Source organism: Nyctibius grandis, chromosome 4 (genome assembly GCF_013368605.1).
Source record: "Nyctibius grandis isolate bNycGra1 chromosome 4, bNycGra1.pri, whole genome shotgun sequence".
NCBI lineage: Eukaryota > Metazoa > Chordata > Aves > Nyctibiiformes > Nyctibiidae > Nyctibius > Nyctibius grandis.
The window spans coordinates 56,681,540-56,694,915 of NC_090661.1; the positions used below are offsets into that span (position 1 = coordinate 56,681,540).

A 13,376-nucleotide genomic window follows, 5' to 3' on the forward strand; every position below is an offset into this window, starting at 1 on the left:
GCCTAATGTCACTGTCTCTCAAAGTTTTTTGCTGACCCTGTGGACTGCAAAAAGACACTTACACTGAGTGCTGCAGCAGAATAAGTCTATCGTCTCAGGGATTTTCTCTTTTTTTGTCAATGTTCTTTTAAGATGTCCTAGGCAAAGAGTTGGAACATGTGAGAAAGAACAGGTTGGTTAAGGGTAAACAATGACCTAGGCAGCAAAGAGCTATGTAAAAAAGAAAGGACTCTGTAGGGACTGGCTCAGGTGAACACTGATCATCAGCAAGTCGCAGAGAAGACATAATAGAATTGCAGGGGACTTGTTACCTGTTGGGACAGCTTTTGGTGAGTAACCCAGAACTGAAAGTACACTGGACAAAACTGATTAGCAGAGAGAATTCATTTGTGAAAATAACAGCAGATTTTACCAAAAAAATCTGTCTTCCAAGGAAAATTATAAATTTGTTAATAACTTGAATTAGTCAACTGGGGAAAATGTTATATTTTAAAACTGTCAGTTGTTTGGGGTTATTTTTAGAATTTTTTGCATATTAGTCTGATAAGGAAATTCCTCATTTATTTCTGAATATCCCTCAATCAGAGAGTAGTCAGTAGCACTAATGAGCCCACACGTGTGAACACTGTAGCCATTATAATTCATGCTGAAAACTAGCATGCCCAAAAACTCAGCAATTACTTCTTAGTAGGATCAACAATTTTCCCCATGAAAAGTGTGGTGCTGGTTTGTTTGTCAGAAATCAAGATAAGGAAGGGCCTGTTGAATTTGACAGTAGCAGGAGGACGCAGAACTCTGGTAAGAATAATGGCTGTGGCTCCTGCAGCCTCAGTTCCAGCCTCATCAAGTTCCAGCAGGGCCTTGTGAATTGCCTGCAGGGAAAAGGAGCAAATGTTGTGGTTTATACAGCAAGAAGGAGGTGAAGATAAACTCTCTTTTTACAGAATGCTTAGGAGAAGAAAGGAGTGATAAAATCCAGTGGACTAAATTTTCTTATATGGTAAATCTCCAATAGCCTGCAACAGGAGTGTTTTCCATGTCAGGACTGAATGAGGAGGGCCAAAAATAAAAACAGCTCCACACTGTAGATCCAGCCTCACCAGTGCTGAGTAGAAGGGGATAATAACTGTTCATGTACTATATGAACAGTTGTATATATGGTTTTGACTTCCACTAACAACACTTTCCCTGTTATTCCAAGGTTAATGGAGGACTGCTATTTAAACACTAAAATAGGGGCAGTATTTGACATCTTTGACACATTAAATAGTAGCTTAAATTGACATAGTGAAATTCTGCTACTGCAAACTGGAAGTTTCCTGGGCACTTTGAGAATATTAAAAAAAGAGTTACTAATCAAAACAAATATCAAAATATACTCCTCATTTATAATTTACTTGACACAATTGCATGTAAACAATCATATTCCAGTGCCAAGAAATAATTTAAAGTCTTGTCCAACTTTTCCATGTACTTAATATCCAGCCTTTTCATAGCGATATTAAAATAATTCCAAGGTGGGACAGCAGACCCTCTCTGTAGAAAAGCACAATTACTAAGCAAGCCCATACATGTCATTGTGAGTTTTACTTATAACTTCAGTAGGACAAGGAAGGAAAGCAAGTCTTTAAAAACCCCAGATATAACTGATCAGAGCAACCAACCACAGCCCCATCACCAGCTCTGTCTGTTCACTTACTTGTGAAACTCGAAGATCACGGCTGCCGCTAATTCCAGACAGATCAGCATTACTGGAGAATAATTCAGTAATGCCCATTTCCATGAACAGGTTTTTAACATCATAAGACCCACTAATAGAAATCTTTGGTAACTGCAGACCTAATCTCCTGTTGAACAAACAAAACAAAACAGCAGTGAAGCATTGCAGCTTTGTTTCAGCCAGCAGGCTGGATAGTATGCAATTCAGTGACACCTGAAAGCATTCTTTTGATTGCTAATGACGTGTTTGATGGTAGCATTCATATTCCCTGAGCAATTTTGGCATCTGGAGAGGTACACCATCTTCTTGTACCTACATTATCTCTTTGAGAGAATGGCTGCCGAGGGAGGTTGTGGAGTCTCCTTCTCTGGAGATATTCAAAACCCCCCTGGATGTGACCCTGTGCAACATGCTCTAGGTGAACCTGCTTTGGCAGGGGGTTGGACTAGATGATCTCCAGAGGTCCCTTCCAACCCTTAACCATTCTGTGATTCTGTGATTTTGGAAAAAAAACCCCTAATTTCTTCATTGCCACTCTTCCATTCCAGTGCCAAGACATACACATCTAGCAGAGTTTTGTGGCTAGAAGGCTACAGAGAGTAAGCAAACCACCTGTGGAAAGGCTAAAAGAAAGATAAAATCTAAAACACAGTGAAGAAAATGGGTTATGTTAGTAGCATGAAATAAGAGGTATGGTAGCCAAAACGTAGCCAAGCAAGTCTTGAGGCAGTTGATACAAAGCTGTGTCCCCTTCTGTCAGGTCAGAGAGCCTGTAGTTGCTTATCGATTATCCTCTGCTCCTCAGAGGATAATCCATCTTGGGAATCACTTAAAACCCCACTTTATGAAATCAGGACATTATATCCAGGAGAAGGAGATCTGAAACTAATGCTTTCTTTTAAAAATAATAATGTATCCCCAAATACAGTAATCCATCTACCTAGAAGTTACCTGGTCTCAAGTTTGTTATCCCATTTACAAACAGTTTCCTTGGAGAGAGCATCTTCTACTTGCTTCATCTTTCCATCATCAGGCAGAATGAGCAATGCTCGTGCAGTGCCCTGGTAAGGCAGCTCTACCACCTCACAAGAGAGATCCTGGTCATAGTAACTGTCATAGTAACCATCACACTGCATCATGTTGACTCTAACAGATGCATTTGTGTTCACAAAAAAATCATCCTCATGTGTAAGCAAAGGATCAAAAGGCTTTTCCCAGGCAGCTAATGGGGGAAAAGAGAAGACGTTGCACTCAGACAGGTGAAGATAATAAAAAATGGCTAATATAAATCAGACCAACTTAAATGTTAGCATGCTGGGGGGCTGTTTATGTGAGAAGAGGATCACTAAATAACTTTAACCTCCTGCATAGCACACAATAAAGCATTTTAGCTGAGCAGTAAGTTCAGCATATTTAGTGTGAGTTAAGTCCTGTCTTGCTGAAAAAAAAACAAAGGTTGATGAAGACCAACTGAGAGAGTCCTGCTTCTGTTGTAGCCGTATGTTCCCATCACTTGCACCTTTTGTATCATTTAAATTCAACCACTTAAACATTCAGCCACAGGATCTTGTCATGCCTTTCTGTTAGGCCGTACCTGATGCAAGCTGACTGCACTCAACCTGGTGAGGAATTCATCAGCAGAATAAAGGATCCTAACATTCAAGCAGGGCTCCAGAAGCACAGACCCTCAAAATGCTATGTCCCAAGTTTTCACACAGTGTACCTAGTAGATCTACTGTAACACTGGGGACCCTGGAAGTGCAAGGATGTCAGTCCACTAAAAGTTTGAGTGGCTCATACACTCTCATAGAGATCTTGGAAACATCCTTAGTCGTTATGTCCTTGGACCAGCGAGGCTGCATGCAGTGGGTCCCTGCCTATGAGGCAGTCCACTAGAGTGGGACTTCTCTGTCCCCATCTTTCAGGCAAAATGGGCCAAAATCAAGCAATCAATATTTCTCAACAATCAGATACTCTGCTTTTGGCCAGTTCTAATCTTTACTTGGAAGGTTCTGCACAGTTTGGCTCTTTCCTAAATAGTCCTAAATAGTCACTCTGTTAATAAACCATCAAGAGTTCCCTACAATTTTTGTTTTGCATCAAAATAATCTATTGGAATATTATGTTAAATATCTTACCTTTAAAATAAATGTAGTTAACAAGAACCAATACAGTACTTGTATCAAGATGACCAATTAATTCAGGAATTTTCCCCTTGGTGTTCTCCTCTACATATTTATTGATTTGCTTCTTAGCTTCTTCTGGTTTATGGAAATTGCTAGAAAATAATTCTGCATCATAAAATTGTTTGGTATTTTGTAAAAATATCTCCTGTGGTTCATACCCAATAGCTGTAAAAAGGGCATTCCCTATATTTAATGTGATGTTAACATCAGTACAGTTCAGTACTGCTAAAACTTTATGAAAACTTTCATGTATATCATGTATGTGAGTCTCAGTCAGACCATCAAAGCCCAGTTGTTCAAAAAGCTGAGACAAGGTGGTTGACTTAGCACCGAGAGCCAGCATGGCAAAGGCAGTGGAGATGCTCATGGGAGAAAAGAAAATATTTTTATCAGCTTCTTTTGATATAGCCTGCTTGTAAAATCTAAATGCAAAATCTGCATATTTAGAGCCTTCCTTGTCACAGTTATGTGTTAATAAATTTTCTGTTCCATCACGCAAATTCGTATTATTGACTTCATGGCAAATATCTTCATGGTAGCCATGGGTTACGGCACAAAGAACAGCAAGGAGTAAACACAGGCACAGGAGATACTTCATCTTCTTTTCAAATTATTCTGTCACAAAATAAACAGTCATTAGATGAGCAGAAGGTAATGATGAGCTTGGTAGTAAGAAATAATGAATAGTTTGTTAGCATAAATATTATATATTGCAACTGTAAAGGTCTAATGTACATAGGATATTTAAAGTGCCTTTGCACACAACGTCAAATGTCATTAATAAATTCAGCCAAAGTATAAATCAAAATGTCAGGCATGATAAAAACATAATATTTCATTGTAACTGCCCTAAAAATGTAATACTCTTCTTGACTGGCAATGAAAGTATAGAGCCAAAGTCCATAATAATCTCTATTAACAATGACAGTATCTTCCCTGGATCATTGTCTCCTATAGAGTATATCTAAACAAACAAGTTACCATGAGGTGAGAAAATGTGTGGGTTTCAAAGATATCAAATACTCCACAGTACCTGCCCAAATTCCTCACTGGAAGTGGGATAAATTCCCTCACTTCCATCAGGGCAGCAGGACACAGACAGACAACTGTCAAGGACTGTCTGGTGCTTGTTAAATTCACACCCCTGTTTACTTCACAGTTACTTACTCACACAGCTGGTCTTTGGCCACAGTTGATGTGATGGATGAAAGTCATCTACATAAACTTCAAGGCAAAATTCAAGGCAAAAGCCTGGAGTATCCTGTGTCACAGCAGCAGGGTGCTCAGAAGTGGGCATAAAGACATGCGAGAAGCAGCAGTTTTGCACCAGGTGATGAGATGCATATTTGAAAAGAAGGGACCTCCCTTTCAGGGGCTGCAACAAGTGTTTCTAACTTGTTAAATGGTGGTTTGCCCCTCACCATGGGTTAACCTGCATGGGATGTGTGGCTCCCTCTAGAGACAAAGGAATTACCTGGGTCCAAGAGGAAAAGAGAAGCACTAATCCCATTCAGAAATGAAAGGACACTCAGATTAATCCCCTTGGAGATGACAGGTTTCTTTGCTATGCTTGTTCTCCTAATGCTGACATGGTATACTTCACATGAACCTCCTGCCCTCCATAGGAGCTGGAACAAGTCTCTAGTTTACTGAATTCAGTTCCCTGCTATTCTGGGGAGGCACCTCATATAAACCCTCTTCAGAAACATAACAAGATATCTATGAAAATAAGCGGTTTGCCCTCACAGCTTCTACATGAAAATATTTCTAGAACATTTCTACTGTTATGGCTCCTCTTATTCTGGTTTCCAGCCAACATAGCCTGTTTGTATCATTCTCTTCCAGGAATGCTTTTTCCCATGTCCTGCCGAGGTGAAGTTCTCTTGGTCCCTTATTCATTCCCAGATGTGAAAGACAACTGTATCTACTATCTAAGCAAGATTTGGATAGAGTTTCTGAGGGCAGCCCAAGTTTCAGGATTCTTGGTGATTTACCAGCTGCTTTATTTTTTTATTGGTATGGTGGGGTCGTCTTTCTTGTTTTTACAGCAAACTGATATACTAGCTGTGGGTTCTCATATAGCTAGGATCTGAATATGTTTAGTATGTGTGAGAGCAGACAGTGACCACTGCAGTGACCTGCAGTAAAAAAAGGGGTAATGCTAAGTTTTAATTTTCTGAAACCAAAAGATGGAGTATGGCCCTAGATAGGAACTAGAAGAACTCTCCCTCTTCCTCCCAGCCAAAAAAAAAAACCCTATATACTGCAGACAAATGAAGCAATATCACGTAGTACAGAAGGTGTTTCAAAAGCACTTGCTGTTTAACCTTTAATAGACTGTTTTTCTCTAGTTATTTGAGATATTGCACACTCAAGTGAAAAAGAGGATAATTTGTGTCTGTTCATGACCACTTGTGTTCAAACAGAGCTTAGCGTAAATTTCAAAGAATTTCTGAAGCAAAGAATAAGGTTTGTCTGCAGCAAGCTTATGTTAGGCATGGCTCTGTTTTTAACTTCTGCTATAACAGATCATTTTAAAAACTTCTCTTAGCTTCTATATAGAAATATTAAAGAAGTACTTCTACCAGAAGCTGACTGAATATTGTCATCAAGTTTTCCCCATGTACTTTTTCCTTTAGAGATGTTAATCACATTCATGTCAGCATTTTGAAATTAGAAAATTCCAGCCACAAATATTTTTTGTTACCATGTCAAAGCTGAAGAAATTGGAAAGGTTTTATCAAATCTGGGCTGTATTTTTTATATGCAAATTGGAAATTCACAAAATAATTCTCTGCCAAACCACAGATTCGTTTGTCTATGGGAATAAAAGGGGTAATTAAATTTAAATTATGGCCTTCCACCCACCCCCTACACTTACCATAGACCTAATTAGAGAGCTTGGCCTTAGCAATTCAATGGTTGTTTTATACATTAAGTCACCAGAAGAGTTTATAAATGGGACCTGGTTGTTCAGTCACTAGTGTGATTATGCTAATTGCGAGTAACAGTGAAGGCTGTTTCCAACCTAAAAGGTGATTTCATCAGCATTCTGGTTTACCAACTACTTAATAAGTCCCCATGACTTCAAGGGTTATTTTATTCTGATTTCAAGCTAAGTGTACTCCCCCACAATAACAGGCCCCACTGGTCCTTTGCATGTTTGCTTGATTAATATTTCATGGCAACATCCGCACACCACCAAGACACAAGCAGACAAATGAAATGAACCTAACATGAAAATTCCACCTCCTGTGGAAAGCATCAGGTGCAAGTCTCTAAGAAAAATGCATGTGCAGTACTTACATAATCAGAAGCCCTGGTGCATTCAGCTGACTGTGCTGCTCTCCACACTGTTATACTGCTACACCATCTTCTGCTTAATTTCCACTGTTAAACATTAAACAGACCTGATAAAAATTAGAACCAACCAAAAAAAAAGGAGGAAACAGAGCAAATATTGATGAAATAGGGTTTCCGAGGTTCGTATCCTCAATTCAGCCAATGGAGCTGACAAATCTTCAGCCATCTGAATGGCAGCTGTGACTTTCTGTCTGTTGCCTCTGACCACACAGAGGAGCTTAGCACAAACATTGTGTAATTAGCATCCTACTGGAAATCAGGTGGTTGTGCCTGGAACCACTGGAAACAGATGTGAAATCTTGGTGCCAGAAGTCAGACTTTCTGTGCCATGCTGAAGCACACACGGAGCTCACAGCTATGCATCACAGCAGCTCAGTCCTCTTCCAAAGTCTGACCAGAGCCAAATCTTCCTCCTGATCCTCAGCCTGAATATGCCTGTACATTCCCATTCTGACTGTAATTGCATGCCATTGAGAGGATATTTGATAGACATGTTGCCCTGATGTGTTTCCTACTCTGAGTGACATGGTCACTTCATATGTCTCAGTTCTGTGTGAATCTGAGCTACTACCCCGGGCAGGTGGTGGGAATAAAAGTAGCAAACTGTTTTCTCTGATTCCATATGTGCAGTATGTGCACACCCACTTCTCCTTCTCCTTGCCCCTCTCGCACAAATTGAAATTGTTGGAATGAAAAAAATTTTTCCAATAAGAATAAAATGCTAGTGGACCAAGCTGGCCAGATTTTTCCAATTAACAACAAAGACCATGACTGAGCAGTGACATGAAATATGTTTACCCATTTGTGATGACTCTTTTTCCCTTGTACTTGTTTTCCTACATGTGTAATTTTGTCATTATATAGATAGTCATGGAGACAGAACATAGACAAACCTTGTCTTGACACTCCCCTTCTCTGTTTTCCTCTTTGTTTCTTTTTCCCCTTTCCTTTTTACTTGTTCTTTCTAATTCTAGCTGTAAAAGGTCACAAACACAGAGGTTATTTTATTCATCAAAGCCTAGGTGAATGACAGGTCATGGCGGTCAAGGACGAACTGTGTTACAAAATGGTTATACACCTCTTGTTTTCTTTTTCATTTGTGAGGCCTTGCAATTACTGTTTTGTTTTTAATAGTGTTAAGCTACACTTTAACAATGCATTTCCCCAGCATTTCATTACAGCAGCAGCAATAAGGTGCTACACCAGCTTTAAAATAAAACGATGAACAGATGCATGCTTGTCAGGTGTACCATGCACTACCGCGAGATAATTACAGTCCCACCTCTCTACTGATCACAATTTCAACTTTAAAACTATGTCGTGAAACCACATTAATCAGATTCATACTGATCATTCATCTGTTGAACTAGAACTTGCTTCTCAACTATGTATTTTTAATAGAAATAAAAGTCCAGAATACTGAAATAACCAAACATATGTGGTTTATTCCTTCTGATAATTAAGACCACGACAAAGTCTACATTACCAAAGTCTATGTTACTGCTGTGTACTTCATGTAGGTCAGGATCTCTTCTACATCCCTACTCACATTTTGACTTCAGAATAAGAAATAGACCCCTATAATATTTCATGCATTTACCAACATCTTGCAAACAGCTTCCTGCCAGTTTGTTTTGTTTTCAACAAATCATTCCAAAGCAGGGTTAAAGACATACTAATTAACCAATGGCTGGTATATTCGATGACAACAGAAGCATTCATCTTGTCCATTGTTTTTTGTTATGCTTCTACATCTTAGGTCAGGAAATTATAGTTTTTGTGTCAATTTAACAACAATAACAACTGTTCTGCAACTATGGCTCACACACAGATACTTCAAATATCAACAGATCTTTATTTCTATAGATCCATTATATCAGAAGTAACACAAAGATTTGTAAGTGTAAAGTACATAGACCACAAGTATATTGGCATAGCAGCAATATGAAGAAAACGGACTATGGAATTAGGAAGGATATGGACATTGTCTTCCTCTCCCTTTCTCCCTGATAGTTTTTTTCTTATTTAATAGTCTTCAGGAAGGATCAGGCAGTCAGAATGCCAAGAAAATTGTTAAGGTTGAAGATGTATGTATGTCTGGTAAACTACGGTTCTTCTAGTCTGGATGAGGTATATAATGAAGTAAAATGGCCCAACCTGCACACAGTGGTCATGCCATGCTCTCAATACTTCTTGGAGAATCTTCTCCACTGTCCTGCCAGGAAGGCAAAATTCATTAGTTTAGAAAGGGAATGTGAAATGGGGATGAAATACAGTCTGTATACAGTGATGAGAATATTGATGGGGAGGGGGAAGTTCTGCTCACAGAACTTCTTTTCATTTGCAACAGTATCACTAGCAGGGACTAGAAATTAAAAAAAAATATACTATAACAATGGCAATGACCAATAGTTAACACTCATCACAATTTTTCAATTGGAAAACCAATGCCAGCCACAAATTACCTACTAAAATGCAGCAGGTGTGTTACATGTATGGTGCACCAATAACAACTAAACCTCCTACTGCTGCTTCAGAAGTGTGCAGATTGGCAGATACAACACAGGACCTATAGCACACTTGAGCCCTCCTGAAAAAGGAGGAGAGTAGGCAGGTTGCTCTAACATTAGCAACCTTTATTTAGACAACAGAATCTTTCAAAAAAGGGCCTGTTCCTCACTATTTCTGCATGGAACAGCTTCATTGTGGAGCTTCTTTTCAGATTTGAGTGCTTCTGTAATACCAATCTTAGTAACAAAATTGCTTTCTGAGATTTTCATATCTCCAACAGAGGGTCCTAGGAAAGAATGGTATCCATTCAGTTTCCTTTTGTTTCTACCCCCAAGAACAGTTCACAAAATAACCATGTTGCACTCTTATTGACTATAAAGATCTCCAAGAATATTTTCCATTGACCAAATGGACAAATTTGATGGCTTTCTACGATGGGGTTATAGCATTTCTGAATGAGGGAAGAGCAACTGACGTCATCTACCTGGACTTGTGCAAGGCATTTGACACTGTCCCGCATGACATCCTTGTCTCTAGATTGGAGAAACATGGACTTGACAGATGGACCATTCAGTGGAAAAGGAATTGGCTGGATGGTCGCACTCAAAGAGTTGCAGTCAACGGCTCAATGTCCAAGTGGAGACCACTGATGAGTGGCGTTCCTCAGGGGTCGGTATCGGGACCGGTGATGTTTGTTTAACATCTTTGTCGGCAACAAGGACAGTGGGATTGAGTGCACCGTCAGCAAGTTTGCCAACGACACCAAGCTGTGTGGTGTGGTCAACACACTGGAGGGAAGGGATGCCATCCAGAGGGACCTTGACAAGCTTGAGAGCTGGGCCTGTGCAACGCATGAAGTACAACAAGGCCAAGTGCAAGGGCCTGCACGTGGGTTGGGGCAATCCCAAGTACAGATACAGGCTTGATAGAGAATGAATTAAGCCCTGAGGAGAAGGACTTGGGGGTGATGGTTGATGAGAAGCTCAACATGAGCTGGCAATGTGCGCTTGCAGCCCAGAAATCCAACCGTATCCTGAGCTGCATCAAAAGAAGAGTGGCCAGCAGGTCGAGGGAGGTGATTCTGCCCCTTTACTCCGTTCTCGTGAGACCCCACTTGGAGTACTGCGTCCAGCTCTGGGGTCCCCGGCATAAGAAGGATGTGCAGCTGTTAGAACGAGTCCAGAGGAGGGTCACAAAGAGGATCAGAGGGCTGGAGCACCTCTCCTATGAAGACAGGCTGAGAGAGTTGTGCCTGGAGAAGAGAAGGCTCCGGAAGGACCTTATAGCAGCCTTCCAGTACCTGAAGGAGGCCTACAGGAAAGTGGGAGAGGGACTTTTTACAACGGCATGTAGTGATAGGACAAGTGGGAATGGTTTTAAACTGAAAGAGGGTAGATTTAGATGAGATATTAGGAAGAAATTCTTTACTGTGAGGGTGGTGCGACACTGGAACAGGTTGCCCAGAGAAGTTGTGGCTGCCCCCTCCCTGGCAGTGTTGAAGGCCAGGTTGGATGGGGCTTGGAGCAACCTGGTCTAGTGGAAGGTGTCCCTGCCCACGGCAGGGGCGTTGGAACTAGATGATCTTTAGGGTCCCTTCCAACCCAAACCATTCTACGATTCTGTGATTCTATAAATACTGTTCAGGATACTGGAACGCCTTCAGGATGGGATGCACTGCCTGATGAGAGAACCACTGGACTGAAAATTCAGTATAGATTTTTAGCTCTGTTGTGGAGCTCAGCTTTGACCTTGGGAACATCACTAATACTTGTCTGTTGGGCTTCAGTTTTCTCATCTGTAAGATAAAAATGACACATCTAACTTCCTCATTGAGATAAGATGATGTGAAAATAAAAAGTTACTTTCAATGTCCTTGATCACCATTTCAGTTCTTTATTGAGTTTAATGAAGAGAGGATTATTTTTTATCAATTTGATACCACGGCTCCTCCGTTGGTAACAGTGATACACAATTTGAAAATCTGTGATCTGCAAGATGCAGCTTTATACAGCTTCAAGGTGAAATTGGAAATGTTCCTCAGCTGCAAGCTTCCATAAAAACTCCTCAGACTTTACAGAAAGGTTCTTCTTTTCTGGTGTGCTTAGTACTTGCATCCAAGAGTTGCTAGCTTCCTAGGTACATTACAGCATGAGAAGGGGTGATTAAGCACACAAAAATTGCAAGCATTAATAATCTGTGTGCACCACATGACACTGCCCAAGTCAACTTTTTCACCAGAAATTTTTTCTTTCATGACTAGAAATTGCAAATATCTGTTGCCAGTACCTACAATACGGAAAACTTGTACAGGAAAATAAAGAAAGATAAGATCATTGTCCTCACTAAAAAGTTATTTTTCACCTTCCAGTTTGACCCAAGCACCATGCCAGCAGGGATCATTTCACCTGAACCTCTTCATCTATTGCCAGTCCAGAGTCGTGCTTTTAAAATCATTTTATTTATCTATGGTAAGGCACCTGAATCCCACTCTGACTGTTTAAGCAAAGAAAGGAAGGATGATCATCCTCAGTGGATAGCTAGAAGCGGACAGGAAGGTAAGTTTATACAAAGTGAACCGATGACTGAGCTGGGAAGGGAAGCAGAAACTCCCAAGTCCCAGCCCAATGGTGTGTAACTACTGCCCCATCCTTCTTTCCTAATAATGTTCTTGCATTAAAGAAAGAAAGAAATTAATCAATTAATTATAGGTTTCCAAGAGCAATATAGTACTTAAAATTGTAATAAACGTATGTCTATACAACGTGAAAATATAGTTAACAAGAACCATCCCAATGAGTAATTCAAGTCTTAAGCAACTAACATTATTTTGAAAGCCTTCATTAAAAAGTTCTTCTTCACCTTCCCATTTGGTCCACTGACCCTGCTATCTGGGACCATCTCATCTGAACTGCTTCCTTTACCTCCTCTGTACTCCTGAGTGATACCAAATTGAGTACCTATCTTTAATCATGCAGCTGATCAAGTAAGCTGATCAAAGGGGATTGAAGTAAACAGTAATGACATTATTCTATGACTCAGAAGCTCAGCTGTCCAAGCACACAATATGGATTTTGGCTAATGCTCAAAGAAAGGACCCGGAAAGTGGTCTGGCAAGACACAGAGGCAATTTACTTTGTTTATTACTCCCTATCAGTCCCTCTACTCATACAGAATAGCTCTGTTGAAAATGAGGGTACAGAGGAGTCCACCAGCGAACAAACACAGAAGGGAGGGAGGTTTCAATTTTATTTTGAATTGATACAGCATAAATTAAGCTTTGTTCTGGCCACTGCTTTTAACTGTATTGGGAGAAGATTTAGGCCAACACCACACAGCTTTTAAAAATCCTACTCTAGATCAATATGCAGACAATTAAAAAAAGCCATTTTTCCATGTAATCAGCCGTTATACAAGTATCTCAAATTTGCTAGTTTTAACAGAAAGCTGCTGGAATTGTGGCTATTTCAGTATAGATCAAAACTTCCCTACCCCAAACTAGTCAATACCGTGTCTGGTGTTGGCTCCTACATATTGATATCTGTTCTGACATTCTTTTTCTGCCTTTCTTCACACCATCAACAGTCACTTGCAGACCA

The 13,376-nt window shown here is 40.1% G+C and overlaps 1 protein-coding gene across 1 annotated transcript; it reads right to left on the minus strand.

Annotated features, from left to right (window-relative positions):
• Nucleotides 1–404: 404 nt before the first annotated feature.
• On the minus strand, nt 405–4,504 carry LOC137662022 (alpha-1-antiproteinase-like). Its single transcript, XM_068397884.1, has 4 exons — nt 3,859–4,504; nt 2,672–2,942; nt 1,700–1,847; nt 405–872 (listed from the first exon to the last, which is right to left on the minus strand). The coding sequence occupies exons 1-4, from the start codon at nt 4,502–4,504 to the stop codon at nt 678–680; spliced, it is 1,260 nt and encodes a 419-aa protein (XP_068253985.1). The 3' UTR covers nt 405–677.
• Between the last annotated feature and the right edge of the window lie 8,872 nt (nt 4,505–13,376).